The 26,349-nt window shown below is 48.2% G+C and overlaps 1 protein-coding gene across 1 annotated transcript in view; it reads right to left on the reverse strand.

The window, feature by feature from the left end:
• Nucleotides 1-26,349, reverse strand: part of LOC144167748 (chitinase-3-like protein 1) — an 83,589-nt gene that overhangs the window by 10,488 nt on the left and 46,752 nt on the right. The window contains exons 2-6 of the mRNA XM_077696931.1: nucleotides 22,456-22,756; nucleotides 20,769-20,913; nucleotides 12,807-12,934; nucleotides 10,321-10,480; nucleotides 8,564-8,737 (exon numbers count right to left, since the gene is read on the reverse strand). Of these exons, the coding sequence (XP_077553057.1) occupies nucleotides 8,564-8,737; nucleotides 10,321-10,480; nucleotides 12,807-12,934; nucleotides 20,769-20,913; nucleotides 22,456-22,756 (908 nt within the window). The remainder of the gene's footprint in view (nucleotides 1-8,563; nucleotides 8,738-10,320; nucleotides 10,481-12,806; nucleotides 12,935-20,768; nucleotides 20,914-22,455; nucleotides 22,757-26,349) is intronic.

The raw sequence follows: 26,349 nt of genomic DNA on the forward strand, positions 1-26,349 counted from the left end.
ATTGCTGTTCTTTGATTGGGCTGCAGGGAATCCTTTGTGTTTAGAAAGCCTATATAACCTCTTAAAAATATACACTGTAAATAGAGCAGAAGACGCATTAAACACTCTCTTCTCTCAGATGTCGTGGTTGTCTGATCCTTAAGGTGGCAGCAGATAACGAGTTCGTCTTCATTCCCCATGTCAACGGCATCCATGTGCCGCTCAACCAGCAAGGCGAACGTAAAGAAGAGAAGGGAAGAACTTGACTGAAGAACTCATTTTTTATTTGTTGTTACGTTTGCCGAATGTTTATAGTTTCAGGAAAGATAAAACTTGAAAGGTTGCGTAAGTTAAGCACTCCTGTAGTAAGGAATCTCACCTGAAGATTTGTGTTCGACATTTATTAAAATTTTAGAGAGAACGTTTCTTTTTGAACAGTTTTTTAAGAAGCGAAATACAAGCTGTGTGTGAGAAAGCAGCAGGGAAGTAAATTTTGATGCAGGAGAAATTTAGATGGGACATTCTGAGGAAGTTATTACGGTTGTGCTTGAAGTTCGATTTGTATTAGGGGGAAGCACCTTAGGGGCTCGGGCTGTCGGCTTATCATGTAATCACGGTACTAAAACACCGGGACACTCGTTTTCCAACGTCTCGCGCAAGAACGCTTCGTGCTCCACAGACACGAGACTTTTACAGCAAAGCTGTATACCTATACCCGCCAACGGTTTCATCTCCGTGGGCAAAAACAAAAAGGCGTCAAGGCCTAAGACGCCGAGCGCACAGCATCGAAACCGCACCATACACTTACGCACTGCATGCTTCGCCCCTCCCCAGGTTTCTATAGTGGAGATGGCCCGGTTTTTATGGTAGTGTTAGCTTCATAAATGGCCTTCCTCATACACGACAACGCTCGAAATGCGCCGGCACTGCCTCACATTCAGCAATACACCTGCTGATAGGATGGCGTAAGATAGTGGCTGATGCCGATGGGTAGCAAGCCATAGAAAAAAAAAAATATGAGCCGTTCCGCTCTGTGAAGTTGGATAAGCAGCGAAGCTTGAGCCCGGACTTTACGCGGCGTCCAAATTTTTGCGACGGAAGAGAAGCGAAATACAAAATGGATAACGGCCACTGGTCTTGACGACGGGACCGCTGCCCCGAGGAGCCGGAGGAGACACCGCAAGTGCTTGAACGCCGACACAGACAGGGCGGTGTGAAGGTAGATGAGGCGGACGTGGGTCGCACAGCAGTAAACCTTCCAGAAGCCTTTATTATCTACCCGATAATGTACTGATCCTAAAACGGTGCCTGTATTTATAACTTCTCTCCTCAACAAGCATATTCAAGTGATAAGCCAAATAATCTCGAGATCTAAATCATTTTTCGATCTTGAGATGTTGGTGCCCATTATTAACTAAATACTCGAAATACACACCCAAGCGATGAAATGCACAAGGAAGGAAGAATGTAGAAGAAAGGCAGGAAAGTTAACCTGGCTAGAGTCTAGTTTGCTATCCTGCACGTGGGAAAGGGGAAATGGGCAAAAAAGAGAGAGGAAAAAAAAGAGGAAAAGTTGGACCAGGCACGTATGCCCAGCACTGAGGCACTGACAGCGATTGACACTGGAAGCTCTCAGTCTATAGCCTAGTGTTCAAGTTCGTCGCCCGTAGAAAACGTAATAGTTCCTTAGTCGCCTTCTGAGCGGATGACTGAGAAGGCCAGTGGCACAGAATCTTTCCCTCCGAAAATGGCCGCCGAGAGTCCAGGTTCCTCAAAGCTGACGACAGCTTTTTTCTTTCAGCCGAGTAGCGTGGGCACTCGCATAAAACGTGGCGTATCGTCTCCGATGTGCCGCACGTTTCGCACTCCGCCCTTGCTGCCATTCCTATTAAGTACGAGTAAGCATTTGTGAATGCCACCCCCAGCCAGAGACGGCAAAGAAGAGTTGCGTCAGACCGTGGGAGGCCTAGTGGAAGGGGACGTTGCAGGTGCGGGTCAAAGGCACCGATGCGTGCGCATGTGAAATCTTCTGGAGACCATTGGGAGATAGCTGTTTCCCGGGCAAGAATGCGGAGGACCCTAGCTGCGTCCGTCCTAGACAATGGGATGAGTACAGTTGTCGCTGTACTCCGCCTTGGTCTCCGCCTTGGTCTCCGCCTTGCCAGGGTGAGCCCAGAAAAATTTCTAATGGCTATAGCCACTGAAGTAAAGCTGCCAGTTGGAGCAGTCAACATCAAGATGCGCGTAGACGGGGACCAAAACGTCCTTGTCGCGAGTACCCCTTGTGAAACTACAGCCATGAAGCTAAGCGAGATCAAGAAACTAACAATTGATGGGAACTCCTATGAGGTTGCGTCATACGCGCCATCTCCAGACAATTCCTGCAAAGGGGTCATTCATAACATCGACCTTGACACAACCCCCGACACAGTCCTTAAATGCATCGAGGATGCAAGTTATGAAGTTCTAACATGTAGAAGGCTTGGGAACACGGAAACGATGGTTATCACATTCTGCGGCAAACGCGTTCCCTATTATGTCAACTACAGTGGTATCCCGGTTCGCTGCTACCTCTACAAAAGAACGGTTCCTTACTGCCGCAAATGCAACGAGACTGGTCACAGGGAGGATGTTTGCCCACAACCCCCTAAAACGCCGAGGTGCGGAAAATGTGGGCTCTCTTTAACAACGGACCTGCATGACTGCCACCCCCAGTGCATCTTGTGCGGCGGCACCCACCCGACGGCGGACAAGTCTTGCGCCAAACGCTACCTGCCGCCTGTCAATCGTAGAAAGCCTCCGCTGCATCAGCAGCAGTCCTCCCGACAGGCCCGCTCTCCGTCCCCTGAACTCCGTGGTGGTGGTTCGCGCTTCCGCCAATCTCGCTCATCAACAAGGCGCAATGCCAGTCAGAGAAGGAGCATCTCGAAGCGTCGTTCCGGATCCGTGATGAAGACGTCATTGAGGAAGCGGACGCCCTCCCGCGGCAGAACTCCAAGTGAAGGCCGATCGAGGTCCCATTCCCGCCGGTCAACGGTTCATTTCAAGAACTCATCCAGCTGCAGCTCCCAGTTGAGGTCTCGATCTCGGTCAGAGTCCCGATCCCGCTCCAAATCCAAGCCACCGGCCAAGCAGCAAGCGAAAGGAGAGAAGCACAACCAGGTGAGCTGGGCTTCAGTTATCTCTCCCGCTGCTCGCCCCCCATCCCCTTCTCAGCAATGTATCGAGTGTAACAAGCTCCAGGCAGAAATTCAAACACTAAGGACAGAAATACAAACGCTCAAAAAGTTCATGGCAGAACAGACTAAGACCATTAACACTCTTACACAATCCATTTCTGCAGTCAGAGAGGCAACTTCTGAAGAAAAAACACCCCCACCTCCAAGCATTCCCCCGCCAGACCAACAGCTAATAATCGAAAAGAAACGCAAAATAAAGAACCAAGAAGAAGACACCATGGAGACAAACCCCCAGTATGTCACCAAAGAAACATTAAATGCCAGCCTTGGTGATGTTACAGCCCCGATACTAACCCAACTCCAAGCCATCGCCTCCCAACTTAATCAGCTTTCGGCGCAGGTTCAGAATACTCAACATAGAGTGGAGAGTCTCGAAACCCAGACTACAACCCTCCCTGGCCGTCTTGCGCACAGAGAGAAGCCATATCATCGCCCGGTATTAAATGACACGGCTACTGACCTCCCCATCAACCATAATGACCACTAGTGCAAAATATAATGCGTGCTGTCCCACTGTCGTTTGGCAGTGGAATTGCAGGGGATTCAAAAATAAGAAAGGTGACCTTCAACAGCATATTGCTCATCAACAAGAACCCCCCGACGTAATAGCGATTCAAGAATCAACGGTGGTTGCCACGCTCCCGGGCTATATTACACAGACAACGAAAGAAGGCAGAGACGTGTGCACTTTAATTAAGAAAAACATTACTGCCATCCACCACCAGCTCTCTAGTAACCCCCATGATTGCGTCCTTACAGAGCTGGTTTCGCAGAAACTCAAATGTACGAGCAGTCTGTTCATCCTTAACATTTATTGTCGCCCCAAAAACAAAGCGCCGGGATTGGCAGACATGATCCGACAAGCAAAGTGCCTGGCGGGTTCCAACCCATTCATCGTTGTGGGTGACTTTAACGCTGCTCACTCTGAATGGGGATACACGTACGTCAACAAACGGGGCAAAGAACTGTTGAAAATAATAGATGAGGAGAACCTCACTCTCCTCACGGAGCCAAGTGCCCCAACTCGTATAGGCACGAGCACAGCCCGGGATACTAGCCCTGACCTTACGCTCGTTGCACACGCCCCAAATGCCACCTGGAGCAATACGGAGGACAACCTCGGGAGTGATCATATGATACTACAGACGAAAATCCCAGGGCCTCAGTTCTGTAGGGTCATCGGGGTAGCAAAACTTACTGATTGGCAAGCACTACGCTCCCATAGAAGAGGTAAAACAGAAGAAAAGATAGAAGACATAAGTCACTGGGCGAAGACGCTCGTGGAAGAAATCACGCACTACACGAAGAAACTCAGCCTCTCCGATGACATTCCAGCGGTCGACCCACACCTGCTTCATTTATGGGAGGCAAGGCGCAGCCTTCTTCGCAGATGGAAGGTGCAAAGGCACAACAAGAGACTCCGCAAACGAATATCTTTGCTCAACAAAGAGGCGTCAGCGTACGCGGCCGAGCTCTGTAGGCAGAACTGGCTTCAGATGTGCGATGCTCTTCAAGGAAGACTAAGTACATCCAAGACGTGGAACATCCTCCGCTACCTAATTGACCGTACTAAAAGTCGGAGTGACACAAGTAAGACGATGCAAGCCATCATTCACCAATTTCCTGGCACGCAAGAAGACCTCTTACGGGAGCTACAGGCAAGATATTTTCCGCCTACACCCAGGGTGCAGTTGCCAGAGTACGGGGGATGCCCCAATTCAGATCTCGATAGCCCAATAACATCAGCTGAAGTGAGGGCGGCTTTGCTGAAGATCCGACGGAACACGTCCCCTGGCATGGACCGCGTGTCGAACAAGGCCCTAAGAAACCTGGATGACGGCTCCGTGGAGGCTTTGACTACCTACATGAACGAGTGTTGGGAGAAGGGGGTGGTGCCACCGGCCTGGAAAGAAGCAGAGATTCGTCTCCTTCCAAAACCAGGCAAAACACCTTGCACGGATAATCTTCGCCCCATCTCCCTCACTTCGTGCATCGGAAAGCTTATGGAACACGTCGTTCTTAACCGTGTACAAAGGTTTCTTGAAACGACGGACCAAATGCCTCACTCGATGTTCGGTTTCCGCCCGCACCTCTCAGCTCAGGACGTACTGCTGCAGCTGAAGAAGGACATATTTGAGGCAGCCAGTCGCACCACACCCAAAGCGATCCTGGCTTTAGACTTGAAGGGTGCGTTCGACAATGTAACGCACGAAGCAATCCTCACAAATCTTGGCAACCTGGGTTGCGGGGAAAAGACGTACTCATTTATCAAGAATTTTCTGTCTGATAGGACTGCGATCATTAAGATTGGCGACATCCAGTCGTCTCCCATAAAGTGTGGCAGTCGTGGTACACCACAAGGGGCAGTGCTATCGCCTCTACTTTTCAACATAGCCATGATAGGCCTTCCCCGACAATTAGAGAAAATCCCCAACATTAAGCATGCCCTGTATGCGGACGATATAACGATCTGGATTGCCAAAGGCTCTCCAGGCGTTATGCAAGACCGCCTACAAATGGCAGCGGACGTCGTCCGCACCTACGCCAGCCGATGTGGTTTAACTTGTGCCCCGCAGAAGTCGGAACTTATAATAGTACAAAAATGTCGCAGGGACGTTTCAGACATCAAAATTTGGCTCGATGGCATACTCATCAAACCGAAACCCTCAATCAAGATATTAGGGATGACATACCAGGAAAACTGCAAAAACACCCTGCTTCTCAACAGGCTCCAAGAAACCACGGCTCAAATTATTCGGATGCTGCGTAGGGTGGCGAACAGGAGCCATGGACTAAAAGAAAACGACATGGTCCGTCTTGTGCAGGCCTTCGTCGTATCCAGAATCGTTTACGTGGCTCCTTATGCGGTTTTGGGGACATCGGAGCGCGAAAAGCTAGACGTCCTTCTTAGAAAGGCATATAAACAAGCCCTGGCACTTCCTCCAAGCACCTCTACGGTACGACTCACGGCTTTGGGACTGCACAACACCATCGAAGAGCTCATGGAGGCCCACCTAACGGCGCAGAAAGTAAGACTCGGAGCAAGCCCAACGGGTAGGGAAACGCTAGCTACGCTTGGTTACACGGCGCCGCACATCACGGAAAACGCAGTGGACATCCCGCCTGAACTAAGGACCAGAATTCTTGTCCGTCCAATACCCCGGAACATGGCCCCTCAACATCATGAGGGAAGACGCCTAGCAAGAGCAACTGCGCTAGAAAAACAGTACGGAGGACAAGACTACGTCGTATATACAGACGCGGCGGAATACGCGAGGTACGGGGTAAGATCGGCGGCCGTTACCTCCACAACCGACCTCCTTTCCAGTCTGACGCTTCGGTTGTCAAACACCCAGCAGGCTGAAGAGACGGCTATCGCCCTTGCCCTCTCCCAGACAAAGGCTAGCGTAATTATTACGGATAGCCAAGCCGCCTGCCGAGCATACCAAGCAGGTAGGGTTTCAAGACAAGCGCTTCGGGTTCTGCTTCAACGGCCACCGCAGAAGCAGGTCACAATCATTTGGACCCCGGCCCACTCTGCTCTTCGCGGCAACCAGACGGCACACGTCCTGGCCCGAGAACTCGCCCACCGGGCACCGCAAGAAGAGTCGGAGAGAACCTGGCAACCGCTCCTCACATACGCCGACATCACCCAACACTATCGACTAGCGAGACAACTCTATCCCCCAGTCACCGATCAGGCCACGAAAGAACAGGAAGTCATCCTGAGACAACTACAGACTAATACCTACCCCCACCCAACACGACTACATGCCATCCACCCTACTCTTTACGACCCCCTATGTACTCACTGCCAAGCACCAGGCACGCTGTACCATATTGTCTGGGAATGTCAACGGAACCCAGACCTTCCCCCCATCCACAACCCCTCACGCGAGCAGTGGGAGAGTACGCTGGCCAGCTCTTCTCCTGAAACGCAGCTTTTGCTAGCGGAAAGGGCGAAGACAGCCGGTCGTACCAACGGAGTCTTGGACTGAAGACCCCGACCACAAATATCCTCACTTCAACTGTGATTAAAGTTTCTTTCTCTCTCTCTCTCTCTCTCCGCACTTTCGTTGCCGACAATGCCGCAGTGGCTAGGAAGCCACTGTAGGGTGACATCATGACCCGCCTGAGCAGCACGGTCGTATACCATTCTTATTTCTGTCAGGAGCTGTTCGTGAGGTCCCCGGCACAGCGCTGACTGGAGTGACTGAAGTGCAGGCTTCGAATCACAGAAGATAGCCCATCTGCGGCACGAACTTTGCTCAATGGTGTGAAGAGCGCTACGGATGGCCGTAAGTTCTGTAGCCGTGGATGTCGTAAGATTGGCTATCTTGAATTTGTTGCACAGTGACAGTCGTGGTATAACAACAGCTCCGGCAGAACCCGACGATGTTACCGAGCCATCAGTGTATACATGGGTTCGGTCACTGTATGTCTCGTGCATGTACGTCAAAGCGAGCTGTTGCAGGGCCGGATTTGGAAGATCACGTTTTTTTGTCACTCCTGGGATATCTAGGCACACTCGGGGCTGCATCACACACCACAGCGGAACGAGCGGTCTCATCGCCGGCGTGTAGTTCGATGGAACACTGGTGTTGTGGGCAGCTACCACCCTTGCAAACGACGCCCGGGGACGGGTCGCTGGTATTCCCGCGAGGTGATGATCAGGTAGACGGGCGAGGTGCCTGATATGTGTCCCGAGTATTTCGACGTCCACAAAGGTTGCCAAAGGGTGATTTCGAGCCAGGGCAATGGTCGCTGCTGTGGACGTACATCGTGGTAGTCCAAGACAGGTTCGCAGGGCCTGAGCTTGAATACCCTGAAGTGCCCGAGTAGTTGTGCGGCACGCTCCAGAAAGGACAGGGGCACTGTATCGCAGATAGCCCAAGAACAGCACGTTGTAGAGCTGTAACATCGACTTCAGTGGTGTTCCCCATGTCTTGAGGTACAAAGCAATGCTCTAAACGGAGTCCGACTTTGATGGTGACCGTGTGCAAGTAGGAGTCACACATTGAGACGTTCGTTTTCCAATGCTTTGGAATGCCTCGCGCTTAAAAGACAACGAGTTTTTCGGTGGCACACATGAAAAAATACACGGAACCCTAGCCATATCAACTTCGCCTAAAAGTTGATTGCATTGGTTTATTTTCTGCGAATGGTCCGTCGTGTTTCCTCGTGGTTCTATTTCAGATCATTAATCATTCCTTGCGTAATTTATTATTTAGGTATCACACCTGAAGTAAAGAACACAAACTGCATGCAACAGATATTTGCTTTCACTGCAGGGTGAGACTACAGTAGAAGCTGCGGCTATCATGACTACCAAAAATGGCCCTTACCCAAAAGTACTCCATCAAGCCTTTACTCGGCCCTGGACCGGGCCCACTGGCTGGCGCCAAGAAATCATGATCTGACGAGTTCGTTAGATTAAACGTCCTCCCAAACACTGGTATTCCGACATTCAACTTGCTTGCGTTTAGATTCAGGCTCATCAAGTAGGGGACGGTCCAGTTCTGCGCAGAGAAAAAAGGAGGCAGGTTTCGAGACAGAGAAACAATGACAGAGGTGACGCTTCACTTAAACGGAGACTTGACTGTAGGCCCTGGTGGCGTCAGCATTGCGTCACTATGGCACCATAATAAAAAAATAAGATCTTGCTGTGCGAATGTAACGCTACCGTATCTTGCTGTCTCTATTCACTCAGCCTTTCGCGGGGGTTCAGCAAAATGTCTGGGCCTAAAATTAGCTGCACTTGTCGCTAGTCGTTTGCCCTCAAGACGACCGTGCTGAGTTCCAGGTTGTAGGCATTGTAATCCCCATATGGTTAAGTGTTCGTCTTTTCAACCACCTTTCCGAGTCCGAAACTTGGCGGTTTCCCTCTTTCTACCTTCTTGGTCCATCTAACTCACTTTAGAATTTTTAAATGCTCTAATAACGTAAAAACTGTATGAAGAAGTCTTCCCCTTGCCTTTTTATAGCGTCAAACTTGTGAAAGCATCGCAAAGATTTTCCCTCTGTCGCTTCTATGCGGAGCCATGCCTTCCACGGCAAGCATCTGTAATGTAAAGATGTACCAGGAAGAAAACACTTCGGCCACCGCTATTATCTTCAGCCTCAATAGTTTTATTTTTGTAGGTACCACCTTACAGTTTGCGGAGTACGAAAGATGCCGCAGGAGGACGAATAAAGGATGGGGAGTTTGATGGGGCTGTGAAGTGTTGCCACCCTGCGCCCGAAAAGCTACAGCGGAGGAAGCTGCCAACTTCGCAGCTTTCTTGCTGTCCTTTTTTGTAAAAAGACGGGTGCCAATAGGGGAAGCCTCGGGTGAGCTGTCAAGGACACCTATTGGTGTATATACCTGCCTCCAGGATTAATTTCAATTAAATGACAACCCTGGAAACGAAAACTGCTAACGGAACTTAGGATGTTCGTACTATCGGCAGAACTCTCAGTGACAATGCAAAAGATGTTGGGATCATATAACACGCACCAGCCAGCAAACGTTGCACATGAGCGCACATGTTTAGATGCATATGCCTCTTCGTATGAGCTGCCAGTATAATAGGCAACAGTTGCAGTTGACCTGGGCGTTTCGTTTCAGATGGGCAAGCCTTGGGGCAATTTCGCTGTGTCAGCTTGTTTCTTTGAGTACTTGTTCTTTTGTACACGTTGTTGTGTACAGAAAAGACCATACAAGTACGAGTACACTATATCCAGTGATCAACATATCTGAGCATTTAATTGCAACTACCGAATAAACAATCATCATATAAATGGCTATATCGCTACTGAAACTGTTTTGTTTTGCCCTTTTATCAAATATATCGTTCTTTTTTTGCTGTGATTACTTAGAGTGACGAAATCCCAAAGGTTAACACGAGAGCATCTTTTAATATTTCGTTTATATGGCATTGCAAGCCCTGACAACATATAATGTCAATTTTTGATTTACCTTTATTGTCGCTGCATACGCTCACACCATTGTCAATTTTCAGCTTTAAAGTATCTTTAGGTACAAGCCACTTTGGTCAAAAATTGCTCCTCCATTATTAACCTATATCATGCAGCAATCTAGACGCGAGAAAAGTGAACTTACCACGTAGGACGTGTTAAATAATTCCTTGTCTTTTTCTTTTATTCGAGGACTGCTCAATTCTTCTTCGTTTATGAACAATGGGCTGTTGTGCCTCGTATAATTTCTGTTCGGTTGGTACAAATGGTAGTTGTAGCACATGAGATTAATTAGGTCAGCGTACCTGAGCCGAAAAACACAAAAAAGACAGAAGAGCAACATAAACACATGAGCACGTGAAAGAGTTTCGTTGGAAACAGAAACGAGTTATGCATACATAGAATGAATGGCTGCGTCATGAGATCAGTGTCATCGAATCTTTTGCCTAGTTCCCGATGGATGCTGCTGCAGCGTGGCTACCCAAGTTAGAGAGCGCCGCTGTTGCTTCCTGGGAGGTAATTTTGTTTACAGAGTCTTCTCCCTACTAATTTATGCTTTGTTAAGTGCCTCTTAGTTATATTTCATTAAGTGCGCTCCAGATGGGTGTATTCTGTATACACTTCAGCTCATTATACGCGTTCTTCACCATACGGTCTATGCATTGCCTTCATTCCGGCTGCATCAATAGGGAAAGCCAGCTTACAAAGATATGCCGATCTTTTTAATGTCGGTCTCTCTTTCTCTCTCTCTCTCTCAACATAAATGCATTGCTGGTAAGATGTGTTTTCTAGGGGGTAATATATGCCATGTGATAACGATATATAAAGCTCCTGAGGCGAACAGGCAGCCGTAGGGAGAGCGTGAGCATACAGCCCGAAAGGAAAACACAAGCGGTCAGCCACGGCACGGGCGGATAACACCACGCCCTTGGTTTCAGAGGGCGATTGTCTTTTTTATCCGTATGGACGAAAAAATCGGGGAGTTATCTCATAGCAGCTCCGCTGTAACAAAATTATGACATTCGAAAAAGCAGAGTATGATTCTGAGTCCTTCGCACAAGAAAAGTGTGAACTTAGCAGTGTGGACCTATTTAGGTATGTCAATATTAATCTTACCTCAGATGTAGCTTACACTCTGTAGTCTGAAAAATATGCGGCTAATGTGCTAGCGTATGAAATTTAGCGTGCATGACTACGCTATAAATAAATAAATGGCCGCGTATCTATTTCTTTGGTTGCAAATGGCGATGGAAGACGATAGTCGACTGGCGCCCCTGACAAGTAAGTGCCTCCCTTTTATTTCCCGCTCACCTCTCATGCTGTCCCTCTTCCGTCTCGTTCCTCCCAAGGTAACACGCTAGAGGTTTGTTCAAGTAAATTTAAATTTACCGCGTTCAGCTGCACCAAATCGGGTTACTCGATGCCGGCGCTGCCGTACGGCGGAGACGCGCGTGAATCGAGGCACCCTCCCTACCACAACGTTTATAGAACCACGTTGCCCTACTCCACAAGCATTGCAAGCGGAACGTGGAACCTATCTATGCCCTACTCCACAAGCATTGCAAGCGGAACGTGGAACCTATCTAGTGGAACCTTTCGTTGCTGTTGCCGTTCCATTTCTTAAATGCCGCCAGAAGCGCGGGCAGCAGCAGGCGACAGTTTTCTGCAGTTGATGTATTTTGTTTACTATAGCAAAAATCAAGCATCCGTGAACTTTTTAATAAAAGAACACTGAAAATATCACTTATGTATTGATTTTCTGCCTTGTATTTGCTTAATCTCTTGTTCGTGTTCTACAGTGTTGGCAAGTATGAAGATTGCAACCGGAATTAGGCGTTTAGGTTTGGCTGTGGATATATAAGACCATTGCGCAGATTCCGTTTCACTTTGGCCGGGTGGCTGAATCGAGTCACAGACAGATAGACATGCAGACATACCAATATTTCTGCGTTTAAGTAGCCTACGAAAGCCTATCGTCTTTAAAAACTTTATTGCGAGAGTAGACGACTTGTATACCTCCCTGGGTGGGTGGCATCCCTAACCAGGGACACCACGGGCCCTGGCCGTCCACCTTGCCATTTCCAACTGCCAGAGATGGTCATGCAATTAGTCGAAGTAATGAATGCAGAAGCGCGACTTTGATCTTATGAATAAAACTCGGTTTGTCGCAGAACCGCTATGTTTAATCTTTGATGAAACTCTTCGAAAGGGGCAACAAAACTGCGAGGCAAGTAGGTTTTTCGGAGCAAACATTTTTGGTGAGCCTGCTGTCGTAAAGACTAAAAAAAATATAATGCACTTCGGGATTGTATAGTACATGGCGGCTTACAATGTGCAATTGACGAGCTCCCGTTAGGAGTTTAAGTCCCGCAAAAACGTGTGACGCTGCAAGCGCACTCGTTCTTGGCCAACACAGTTTCTTAGCCGAAATAACGATGTTTGCCATGAAATTTGAAATAGATTTTTTTTTGTGCTGCTAAATAAAAAAAAACGTTCTAGTAAGCAAAATGAAATCTGCGCCTGACTGGCAAGTCCCAACGGTAGTGCAGTTTGTGCCTTTTGATTGTACAGGGATTATGTCGGACAGGAAGAAAAGGAACTCAGAAAAACATCAACATTACTCAAACTTACTCTGAGATGCAACTTATGTTGTAGCCCCTGTCTATGTTGTCCCTCGAGGCTGAGAGAGCAACGGACAATATGAGGTCGACTCCACGATGTTGCGGATCGGACTTGTTCGTAAAAGCATTGTGTAGTTCCTGTGTGGAAGAAAGCCCCTTTTAAAGAGGAGTGACCTGTTTTTCTTACTTTTGATCGGCAGCGGCACTTCAGAAGGGCAAAGAATGAATACATACAGCATAAGCCACACAGCGAATACAGTTTGCCGAAGTATAGCTTTCCTCTGGTTAACGTCATATTATTATTAGTTTTAAAGCTTTATCGCTAAGCTATCCCATGGCCGCCATGAAAGGACAACTGCAGCCAAAAGTTCGACGTTAAGCGTGAACCGCATGGAGCGTTTTCTGCTCGCGAAAACGCGCCGCCCACGCCACCGGCACGCTGCGCGCGCCGCGGCCGGCGGCGGCAACATGGTGGCGGCTTCGGCAGCGAAGTGGTGTCGGGAGCTCGAGCGACCGCTTCTAAGCGCTCTCTAAAATGCCGCTCAAGGCACGCACGAGAGAGAGAGAGAGAGAGAGAGAGCAAACTTTAATGAAGTCTGGCGATGTTAGCTGGGCTAAAATGCCTAACTTGCTACGCCAGTTGATGACGTGATGAAGATGATGGCGATGATGTTCAAGAAGTTGGCACGCACGAAGTTGCTTGTGCGTTAAAGAAGCTTATAATGTGGATGAAAACGGTACTATAAAACACCATCCGCGTCGCTAGTGAAAGCGCCCATTCAATATCTGCTGGTGTGGTAAGCCTAAACGACCCCGGCGGAGCCAGCCGGCTGCCCCCCGCGCTTCGAAACAGCCGCCATGAGGCGCGCGCCTCCCCATTGGCGCAAGTCGCCAGGCTCCTCCCACTGGCGCGTGCGACGCGGGTCAAAATCTAGCCAAGGCAGATGAGGCCGCGGGCGCGGAATCGTTGACGCGGGCGTCGAAAAAACGCGCGCGCAACGCCGACGCTCGCGAATCGCGTGAAAAAACGCTCCATGCGGTTCGGCCTTTAGAGTTATATTTCCGCTATTTGCGTATCGACTGGGATTAGTGGGATGTAAAGACTGGGATGTACAAAACATGACGCCTTAAATATGAGCATGGGCATAGGAACGGGGGGGGGTGTAGGACCAGCAAAAATTGACCATTTTAAAACAGAAGTTGAGAGAGGCAGGGCCATTACGGCCACGCGGAAGGGACGTTCCAACCGGCGAGCCAGCACCCTGCTCGCCGTCTTTTCTGAGAAAGCTTCCGTGCGATCCCTGAAAGGCACGCGCCCTGCCTGGGAGAAGCTAGCCAAGCAGAGGTCGCCCGGTTTCACCGGCCGTCTGGACCGTACAGTTTTACATACTAGTATACACTAGAGGGAAATCAGAGTCTAGTGTCTACAGGAGTCGTGCTTCAACGAGCGTGCCATCAGGTGCTGCGGAGAAATATTCTATCTTTAACCGGCACGGCTCTCTGCAAGTCCGAGATTTGCCTGTGGCTGCATAAACAGTAATAATGGTTCTTAAAAGACTAGTTAAAGTTATCTTAATATCGCACAAGTATAGCTAACAAAACCTGTGTTGTCTCATGTTGCTTTTGTCGTCAAGGGCAACAAGGAGGCATGTTGCAGGTCCGGCCAAGTTCGAGAGGAAGGCTTCCAGTGGCTATGGGGGCAGGCGAAGCGGGCCCCCATAGGCACTGGAAGCTGGAAGAAGGTGCGTGTATACATAGGTTCCAAGCCTCACGTTCGCATGGCAGGCGTTGAAAGGCAAACATCGACCAGGAGTATATTCACTATTTTTTAATAGTTACAAAATGCAAGGTTTGCTGTATGCATAATACCGCTGCTATATTTTTCGTATGAAACAAATGATTAAATACTACTCTTACGCCTTTCCTTGCGTGAACACAAAGTTGTATAGAACTGCGGTTTCCAGAAACAGGGCATCATTTGCAACACGTCTGGAATTTTTTTTCACGAAGTACGACATTAGGGGCTAATCCAGTTCTTTCGGGCTATTAACTGGCGTGCACATACCTCATGAAAAGAATATCAAATAACAATGAACGTACTCCTTCGATCTTTCCCAGAATCAGCCATGTAAAAGCGCGTCAGGAAAGTTGATCGAGTGTAAAATTTGTTTCAAGGAAACGGTGAAAAAATGGTACTTCTTGTGTGAAAGAAATTCTGTAAAATGTTTCTGAGTCTTGTGTGGAGTGCCAAAGCGCTTGAATAAAGGCACTCGTGCCGGTTTAATATACAACTTAACTGGTCAGGCAACTGCTGTAAAAAATTGTTTGTTTTGTCAGAGAACGCAGGTGTTCAGGAAGATTGTCCTGAAAGAAATGGGTTAAAAGCAGCACTTTTTTCTATCTGAAATTCAACCCACTAATTTTAATGCCCCCCCCCCCCCTTCCCCCCCCCCTATTTTTTACAGCTGGGCAGCAGACAAGGTATTGGGATCTAAACGATGTACCTGTTCCAGCTATGGCACAGAAATGAATATGTTCTGCATCCCACAGCAAAGCAGGCACAGACAATGTAGGGAGGACAAATGGTAAGCAGTGTTTAATAAATGAATCTTGCTGTCAACTAAGGCTGATCAATAAGCAGGACTGCGGTGAAGGCTGGGCGGCTGGCAGTGTCGTGTGGGCTTTGGTGCGGGTTCAGTGGCCCCATTGCGGTGGGCTTCGTGCGGCTGCACAATGGGGCTGTGTCATCTGGCTGCGCTGCAGGGGTCGTCCGCCAGCCTCACTACAGTGGCCGTACTGTGGCTGAACTACAATGCCCGTAGCCTGGCCAAACTCAGGCGGCTTTTGTCAGCCGCATTCCGGTAGCTGTATTCCGGCTGTAGTCCGACCACCATATCTCGCCTGTCATCCGATGGCCGTAGTGCTGCCGCACACTGGTGGCTGTCGATTAGCCGCAGCTCTATGGCTGGAGTATGACCATATTTTCATTAGCCGGTACACTGGCTTACAGAGACTGGCTGTTGGATGACCATGAAAAAACGGCCGGACACGGCCAAAAGGCCCACATTAGGACACCGTTTTAAAACGTTTGCCGAAAAATGGTCAGATACAAATTCCCTCGCCAAAGTCCTTCGGCTTGAATTGTGCCGAACAGTCCTGTGCTCCCTGGGAAACTAACAAATGAGTGGACCGATCACCCAACCTCCTTTCGCAACTTGGCGAAGAGTTGCTTGTTCTTTACGAGAAAAAAGCATGGTTGTTACGGTCTTGATATAATCGAACTGAGCAATAATTCATAGCATAAGCAAGCGCAAAATGCAATTAGTGGTCCCAATCCCTAGCACTGCTAGAAATTCCAACACAAGCGAAAATGAAACGTCGTGTTGTGCAAAGCACTGCACCCTTTACACATGAATACATAGCTTCCAGCGAACTTCCTGTCTGGCCCCGTAGCCTGCTGGTGGCGTCATGGGTTTGTGTTTCGGTTGTCTGTGGTTCGATTCTGGCTGGTTTTTTTTTTCTGAGACTACCTTCCAGCAAGTCGTCCTTGGGGAGTATAGAAACGGACCGACCGGGTGCGGACTAACCGTTCGTCCACTCACATTTAGTCCCCAAAGAGTTGCCCTGGCATCACAGGACTGTACTGCCTAACTCGAGCAAAAGTACTTTGGGCAGTGAATTTCTATGCGACATTTTTCCGGCAAAAGTGTTAGGCCCGTGTCCACATGTGGGCCTTTTAGTCGTGTCCAGTCGTACTCCCGCGGCCATAAAACAGCCAGTCTCTGTCGACCACTCTACCGGCTTATGTTCATACGGCCAGACTCCAGCCGTAGGTCTCCGGCCATTCGACAGCCACCAGTGTGCGGCCAAAATACTGCCACCGAAGGTCAGCCGAGATACGGTGGTCGGACTCCAGTCGGACTACAGCTACCGGACGGCGGCTGACAAAAGCAGCCAGAGTTCGGCCATGCTACGGGCGTTGGGCACACTACGGTCATTGTAGTGAGGCCTATGGACGGCCCCTGCGGCGCATCCAGATGACTCTGCCCCACTGTGCAGCCGCACAAATCCCACGGCTTTGGGTCCACTAAATGCACACCAAAGCGAACCCGCACGACACCAGCAGCCGTCCAGCATTCGCCGCATCCCCACCCATATTGAGCAGCCTCAGTTGACAGCAAGATCCATTGATTAAACACCGCTTAAAATTTGTCGTTCTACATTGGCTGAGCCTGGTTTGCGGTCGGATTCAGAACATATCTGTTTTCTATAGCTGGAATTTTCAGGGTCCCGATATCTTGTGTGCGGCCCAGCTGTAAAAACGGGGGGGGGGGGGGGGGGGTGGTACAATTAGTGGGTTGAATGTCACCCAGATAAGAGTACCGCTTTGAACCAATTTCTGTTAGGACAATCTTCCTGAAGACTTGCATGCTCTCACGAAACCAACTATTATTACAACTGTTACCTGAGCGGTTGAGTTATATATAAAAATGGCAAGCATTTTGGCACTCCAGTCAACACCCAGGAACATTTTACATAATTTCCTTAACACAAAAAGCTCGTACAGTGTTTGACCATGTTTCTTAAAATAAATTTTACGCTCCATCGGCTTTTCTGGTGAGCTTTCACAGGGCTAATTATAGGGGAGATCGAACAAGCGCGTTCAGGCTCAATTTATTTTTGATGTTTTTTATTAGTTATGTGCACACCAGTTAATAGCCCAAAAGAATTCCATGTGCCCGTAATGTCGTGCTTCGGGAAAAAAAAATTCTAGACGTGTTGCGAATGACTCCCTGTTTCAGGTGGATGAAGTTCTATCGAACTTTGTGCTGACACAAGGAAGGGCGTAAGAGTGGTGTTTAATAATTTGTTTCAAACCAAAAACATAGCAGCAGTATTATGCATACATCAAACCTTGCATTCTCCAACGAATAAAAAATAACGAATATTCCACTGGTGGAGTTTGAATGCGTCAATCTCTCAGCCCCTGCTATGCGATCTTGAGGCTCGGCGCTATATACACACCTCCCTCCAGCTTTAGATTATAACATAACATTTCTCGCACACCCTTCGAAAACAGCGGCCCCCATGCTTCACGCTCTAACCAGCCCAGTGGCCACGCCTTCTCACTTTCAGCAGCAGGAATGGCCCAGTGTCCTTTTTTTATGGCAATCGACACGCAACGAAAATATTTTATGGTGCTATTCTCATTAGCTAAAGGTATCCCCAAAAAGTGGCACTTTCACTGGGTCTTGGCCACAAGTGTAGCTGAGCTAACCTTAAAACACTGAAAATAAATTGTAATCTTGGCTTTGTCCTTGACAAGCGCTGTTAACGCAAATTTGAAATAACACTTGTTTATAAACATGCAGTCATGAAAGCAGATGAATAAACATAGTATAGGACACGAAGTTGCGTCTACAAACGCACGAGCTTAGACTCTTCGGCGTTCAGTACAAACAAAATAATGCGACATTGTTTTTCGCAGTATAATTGATATTGGAATTGCCGGATCCTTGCGCTTTTGCGCGCCATTGCCTTGCTTTGGTGGGGATTCCTTGACGATGCGCCGGGTGAGCTCCTGAGTCATGGCCGCTTGCTCGAATCCTTTGTAGGCCACTTATGTTCATCGAACCATGGCCCATGTCGGGTCGGACATCTCTGCGGGGTCGATATCCTCTTCTTCTAGAATTATCTCCATCGCTCGAGGGGGGAATAGCTTCGATCAGGTGCGTCGACGAGGCCGGCGGGGTGAGGCGTGGTAGAGGTATGCCTGATGAGGCTTAGCTCAGCCGTCGACGCGGCACAGACTTGTGGCGATAAATGGACTTCCGGTGGCCCAAAAGGACCACTGGTGACGTCGAGTGAGTCCTCGCACTTCACCGGTTTAGCTGGTACCACTTATTACTCCTTAACAAACGAAGTCAGTTCATTTAAAGCATAGAAACACCGAGGCAATATAAAATGCGTCTGCATCGCTCGGATTCCTAATGGCCTTTTTCTCACCAAAGGAAAAACCGGGCGTACATCGGCCGGCCTCCTCCCAAACACCAGTTGACAGAATGAACTCTCGGCGTCCAGACGCCGGGTGCATGGGTTCTCGGCGCCCGGATGGTTGCCGATCTTCTGTTGAACGCCGCTCAGCGAAGGAAAGATGGACAACCCGGGACCTCCTTCTGAATACCGGTGGCTAAATGAAAACAATAACTCTGTGGCCGGTAGCTGGCCATGATTCTGCTGAAGACCGCTCAACGAATAACAAACGTACGCTCTTGGGCCGTATGTCGGCCGGCCTCCGGCACAACACCAGTTGCCCGAAGAACACGAATATTCTGCGGCCACATGCTTGCTGTTCTATCGATAAACACCGCTAACCGTAGGAAAAGCGAATTCATGGAGACCGCACTTCAGGCAGCCTTTTTCCGAACACCAACTGCCACAAGAAAACGAATACTCTGTGGCTGGTCGCTTACCGTGCTTCGGCTGAACACCCTTTCCCGACGGAAAAACGAATGCCCTGGGGCCGTTCTAAAGCCGTTCTTTTTCTAAACATCGGTCGTCGAAAGTAAATTGAATTTCTGGCAGCCGGCTACCTGCCGTTGTGTGTCTGAACACGGGCAGCCGGAGAAATATCGGAGTGCTGGCGGCCGAATGTTGGCTGCTCAGTGTATTACCAGGGGCTGCCAGAACCTGGACGCTGGCCGGACATGCCAGAGAGTGGCCATAGACGGGCCGGTCTTTGGGCGCACTTTATGTGCTGCCTGGGTGAATTATTGTGGCAAAGTCAGTAGTCCGCCAGAAGACGAACTTTTGGTCCTTTTTGCCTAAAAGTGTAGCCAGGGTAATAGCTTGCTTTGTGGGAAATATGACGTGTAGAACAGGTTTTCGAGTTTCTAGTAATATGAAAGCCAAAAGGAGTAATGTAGTAATGTAGACCCAAGCCTTTAACTGTGAATCTCACAATGGTTATTGAGAATTCTCTTAAGCCTTTCGGCAGCGCCAGTACTCGAGTTAAAATACCGCTGCATGCTTAATGCTGCCTTTATTAATGGCTCCTACTAGGTTCGAAACACGGACACTCACGTCCGAAAGTGCTGAAAATATTTTATTGCTTTTTACACGCGAATATTACGAACAGTGTAACAAATAGTTCCATAAGGCGAGATTTTAATGTTTCTGTTCAAGCTTGCGACAAATGCAAGCGTAGTGGGAGCAGGAAGGTGAATCTTTGTGCCTTGCAATCCTCATCATCAGCAGCACCAGGAGCAGAGGTAGTATCGGAAATATCGTCAGCCTGTTGATCCAGTGCAGGCCAAACGTTTCTTTCCGTTTGGTTTCCAACTTTGACATACATCGTATAATTAATCTATTATATAACCCACAATTGTCAGCTTCAAAACCCCCTCCGAGTTTTTGGAGTGCTTAGTCTCCATTCTCGGTAGCATTCTGTATTTTTGGTGGTGCCCCTGTTGCCGGTTCGCTGCATCTCGCGTTTTTAATACCGGAAGCAATTACCCTTCGAATAATTTGAGTACGCGTTAGCGTGTGGTCTGCCTCCAAGATGATTGCCGAGCTATTGATCTTGCATTGCACTACCCAGTTACGTGAGGTAAGGGATGAAATGCCGTTTTTCCTGAATGTAAGCTGTGTGGTGATCAAATCTTCCGCTCCCTGACACTGGTCTGAGACGCCCTGTCCCCCTTGGAAAGCGACTATGAATGATGCGCCAAAGATGATCGATGACTACTGCCTACCATGCAAATCCGCGTCGGCGGTTACACTGGGCTCTGGTACATATCCCGCACATGGCAATATCAATAAAATAAACGTTCGTTTTAAATACTAGTTCTAAAGGGTCACCCCAATCACCACTTATTTGTATGGACTACTAACATGCAGTCTGCTTCAAAACACAAAGTTGACTCTTGGTTTCTAAAGCCGCTCAATAAAGAAGACACCAAATTGGAATCACCTCAAGAAGAAGGCAGAAGTTTTTCTTGTCTCCGGTAGCATCATTTGTATCATTGGTATTTTTAGGGTGTCCAGGGTATTCCCAGTCAAGGTCCAAGCCATCAAATCCATTTTTGCGAACGAATGTCAAAGCTCCGTCTACGAACCTGTTAAAACAGAACTTCATGATTCCTGTGGAGGAAACTGTATGCATTACAACAAACATTAATCATTGTTTGGGTCGCTTTACATCGGTATTTTAATTTCGTGCAGTGTGTAATGAATTTTTCGTTGACCTGTAGTAAGATTTTCAATCCGCCACAGGTACCGTCGGAGCAGCATAGCTGAGTCGGGTATATACTTAATACTGCGTTGTCGAAAGGGCTTTGAGGACATTATTAGCAAGCAAATTGTACAGGTGTGGGTGCTATACGAATTTTGGCGGGTCAAGACACCGGCGCAGACCGCAAATGCTAAGAAAGGGGAATAATTACGCTGCCGGAAATAAATTGAATGCCCGAACTACGGGAGACACTTTCTATCTGATATCAGTCCGATGAGGTTTTAAGTGCGAATGCACTTCTTAAGCGAGCCTGAATCGTCCGCCGCCGTAGTCCGCATAGCAACAGCTGCGGGTGCGCGCGCTCCTCGTCTTCCCTAGCAACGGGGGGAGATGGGCGCGCGCTGCCTGGCCGCATCCCCATGGCTCATTCTTGTTGTTGTTCTTGCTGACATGACACATACCCACGTGGGGGATTGGCCAGGAATCGGGCGTGAGAAGGGCTAATGCACCCGCTTAAAGGAGTACTGACACGAAATTTCAAAGCTGAGATCCGCTCTAGCAATCAAGTACAACGACAACACAAATAGGTGTCTGTGAATAAATGCATCTTTCTTTCTTTGTAGTTGTGTGTGTGTGTGTGATCTCTCTTTCGCGAACATTACCGAACCGCGCAAATTCAACTCGTGCATTCGCACTTTCACATTCTTCCCCTCGGGGAAATGCGGGGAATTTTTTTCTCTCCGTTCTTGTTCACAACAACAACGAAAAAAAACCTTCTACTGATGCGACGTACTTTAATAATGCATAATTCAGTGGAAAACAAGATGAAACGCAAAGTTGTGGAAAGAGCGGGAACAGCTGTTCTTTTATGACACATTTGAAGTCGTAGCTGCAGAAAGGCAATTTCCATTGTCGTAACAAAGTTACCAGCAGTAAAGACAGGCCGACTCCTTGGGGAATAATAGGGACGTTCTTTGAAATGAGCTGTCTTCTTGCTCATAATTGATCATTATACGCCAGTATCACGTGCATGCAAATGTTCACAAATACTCTAATACCATGTGTCAAGTAAATAATGAATCTTCCGCCCCTTACATGCCTCCACACTTGCGTTGTTTTAATAAAACGAGTTTTCACATTTTTTGCCGGCATATGCAAACCTGCAGCTGTCATCGGTGCCGCTTGATGAGCCCAAATAGGACCGGAAAACAAGGAATATTCAAAAGGTCTTTATCTATTGATACATCACAGCCGGGCAGTGTCTTGCAGATTACTTATCATTTTCTGTAGTCAACATTGCGTTCAGATTATCTGAAATGAGTGTGGGGCCTTTATTAAGTGCCTGAAAAATATTCGTGCCCCGTAACTTTTTCTTAGTCTCGAGGTTGATTGTTGAATGACAAGTGAACAACATTAAGAAGCTTACTGGCGCCGGCCTTCCGTCGTGTTGACCAGAACGCTGAAGTTTCTCGAACCGCTGTTGTTGTAGTTGTTGATTCCCGTCGTTACAATTATCTTCAGATCTTGGTTGCAACTCTTGAGTTCAAGAAGAGCATTGTATTGGTCAGGGTCCGAAGGACGCACCATTGTCAGGGTACCATTATCAAGAGTCTTCACGAATCCGGCTATGAGATGCGTGCACAAGTAAGCTGTGTAATTGTCGAGCGCGAAGTAATAAGGTAGTTTAAAATAGCACACACGGCGCACATTGGTCGTTCGGTTGAACCCTGCAACACGAAATACAACTGTTTTAGGAGTCAGCAAACAACGTCACGGCTAGATAGATTTAACATCAATGCAATCACAAAGAAATGTTTCTATATACTTCAGTGCGAGATTGCCTGGCGGAGATGAGCTTGCATTGTTTTGATGATGGACGCTTTTCAAAAGTACGTGGAGAGGCTGAGGTTAGCTGGTTTTCCGTGCTCAGAAGTTTCAGCGCTATCGCAGACCCTGTTCAATAATGTGGAGGACGGCGAGGAATGAAAGAGTGAATTAGTTGAAAGCGACAGAAAGGAGTGAAGTGGTGCCTAATGCGCATAAAGTTTCCCATGAGTTTCTGCTGCGCAGAAGCGTGCTTGCGAAAGGGACACGCAAGGCCCTTTGTGAAATGCTGCACAGGGGTTGTGTACGAGTTGCCGTTCTCATGGGGAAGGACATACGCTGGTCAGAAGGGACGCTGTATAAACAATCGAGCACGGAGTCATGCATTGGCATTAAGAAATGGAGGAGCTGAGCACTTGCCTGTACACTGCGGGTCTCGCAATTGTGACGCCCAGCTAAGAGAGACTGGTATTTTCGCTAAAATTGCTTGGGTTTGGGCGAGTTGGTTCATATCGACTTTGAAATTTCAGCTTGAACAAAAACTACAGGACTTAGGAAGGAAACACGGACACAATGCTGACTATCAACTGAGTTTACTAACAAAAAAGGGGAACATATACGTATACATGAAACATTGCACAGCATTGGCACAGCGCGACACTCTTTTTCCCGATATTAGTTAACAGGATAATCGCTAAGCAGGTCCAGTTCTTTCTCTGTCAGCGCTACGGAAGCTGTGCTGACGCACGTGTCACCTTTCTTGCTGATGGCCACTGCCTCGATGACCTCACGTGCGAGGCGATTGCGTTTCTTCCGAAGCACGTCGATCTCGTCGATGCGTGCGGTGTATTTGGGGCAAGTGCGGCAATGGAAGGATAGGTGGCCGGATGATGTTGTCTTGAGTGAGGCGGCATGCTCTCGTGCCCTGTCACTAATGCACCTTCCCGTTTGTCCTACGTAGACTTTTACGCATGATAATGGGATGCTGTGTACGACATCAGTCTGGCATTCGGCGTATGTTGTCCGATGGTTGGTGGTGTATGTCTCACCTTTTGCTTCGTTGTTTATGCTTAGCGATTATCCTGTTAACTAATCTCGGAAAAAATAGTGTCGCGCTGTGTCAATGCTGTGCAATGCTTCATGTATACGTATATGTTCCCCTTTTTTGTTAGTAAACTCAGTTGATAGTCAGCATTGTGTCCGTGTTTCCTTCCTTCCTAAGTCCTGTGGTTTTTGTTCAAGCTGAAATTTCAAGTCGATTTCGCTAGAAGCCTCAAAAGCAGGAGAATCATTGCAAGCGTATTACATAGAGAAACGTGATGTAGGTTGTATCAGTTGGACGTCAGAGTTTGAATTTTTGTTCAGGATGACTAAGAACATAATTTGGGGTGAATTGCAGGTGTCACGAAGAGTGCTGCATGCTCGGCCCTTGCTATTACGCGAAGACAAGGCTCCGACCTTAAATAAGTTATAGTAGCGCCCTTCCGTCCGTCTGTTCTGTGTTTTGCCTGTTTCGCTCTAGCGTTTTGTTTTGTGGAAACACCAGGAAGTGCGTGCTCGACTGCAGTGCCTGAAACGTCACCCGCCGACCCCGTGTGCGTGGGATGCACCGCGAGCATCTACGTAACAGACTGTAAACAGAACAACCGCCTGCTGACGTGGAAGTACGGGAATTCCGCGTCCACATGAAACATCATAAGTCGCTCTTTCCTTTACTCAACAACCCTGTCAACATTTACCGAACACTGGTGCATGCACCGTCCGGATGCCTTGAGGTATTCGTAAAATAAGCAAAGCGCATGGCTTGCGCTCTCCAACTCTGTCTGCAAGCTACTCAAGAGACCTGCAGGCAGCCTCGGCTGCGACAGATGCGGCATTCCAGCGTCCATCGGGCATTTGCTCTCAGAATGTCCTCGCTGTACGCCATTTTAACGGAACGGCATCTAAAAGAATTCGGTCAGCTGCGGCCTAAGTGCTACTGGACAAGGAGAAAAAGCGCGGTACTGGGCTAATGAATCGGAACCGTGCTACACGGGGTGGCTGACATGATGCTCTATGTGAAGCTTGTCCGCTGCCTCTCTGTTAACTGAAAACGACTAAAATGGGCCTTTATATGGCAACGCGCTGCTGTCGCGTTTTCGCATACGGCTAGCAAAGCATGTGGGGGCATATGGTAAGACGGGCTGCCCGCTGCGTATAGGCACGTTGTACTGGACAGAGGCCGCTGTAAGCGCAGCACTTTTCCTACTAAAGTTGTCTGCAGCGCCTGCTAGGGCATCGATAAAGGAGTGGTGGTTTCTCGAGCAGCTATCAACCACTGCCTGTATCGCCGTGCCAATAATCTATGGGGTTGACACTGAGACACCGTGTAAAGGAAGACGGCCGTAATGAATGCATCGGTTCCTCCCTGCCATTTGTATTATCTGCAGTCTGGTCGGCTACAATATCAACTACTAACGTATTTTCGTCTGCAAACTGGTCATCCTTCTCGGCCTTGTTATCATGACGTAACCTTAGATGTCTTCTTTGTGTGGGCGCCCGTGCGTGACTCGTTATAATTCCGGCTGTTGCTGTCTAGGACAGGGCGTCGACACTTACGTAATACGAATGCTACGAACCGAGCCCGTGATATGCGTGGCATCTTTCACAACAAAAATGACCCCCTGAACCCCCAGGGTATAGAAAACGGCGCTGCTGCTTGCGAGGTAAACATCAGCGCAACCTGCCTTATCTTGTGTCGTCGTCGTCCACAGCATAGCGTAATCAATTTCGGGTGAGGTAACAAAAGTGCTTTCGGTTTAGTGCGGGACGTATACGCAGTCAGAATGTTTTAGCAAGACCAGGAAGCGCTTATGCATACAGCACTTGCGCGCAAGCTTGAATGCCACTGATGATGAAAGTAGCAGATTCAAACGGCGGCGCACAGATAATTGATCTTCGTGCACTTTCTCGACGTGTCGCTTTGTTGCCATTCTGTGACGTCTTCCGGTGGCTGCTCTAATGTAATGCATTCACTAGAAAATAACCGGTTCTACATGCAAGGCAAGTGTTTTAGTAATCGAAAGTGTGGGTATGGGTTTCCAAAGATGGCGTTAATTTATTTAATATGCGAAACAATAATAACTATTGTGAACGTGGCGACGTCGGTAGGGCTCAAATGCGACCTCTGTGCAGAGTTTTAGCTGTACAATTTCGCAGTTTAAATGGAGTTTTAATTCGAGGCTGCCGGCTTCTGCAGTTTTGTATTAACCATATAGGATTGTAATAAACTGGTATAAATCGACAAATAGTGTTGCCTATAATTTAAGTCACTGCTGCACCGAAGTCCCGCAACAGCAACTTATGGTGAACTGAGAAGGTGGAAGGCGAAACACGACATTTTCAGGCTTTGCTGTTTAAACCAGTCTTGGGGAGTAACTAGTTACTAGTAATGCGTTATTGTTAGCTAGTTACTTTTTTAGTGGCTTGTAACTGAAACTTTTTTTACTTTTGCACA

The sequence above is a fragment of the Haemaphysalis longicornis genome, unplaced genomic scaffold, assembly GCF_048455015.1.
Source record: "Haemaphysalis longicornis isolate Haplotype H1 unplaced genomic scaffold, Haemaphysalis longicornis Haplotype H1 scaffold_2, whole genome shotgun sequence".
NCBI lineage: Eukaryota > Metazoa > Arthropoda > Arachnida > Ixodida > Ixodidae > Haemaphysalis > Haemaphysalis longicornis.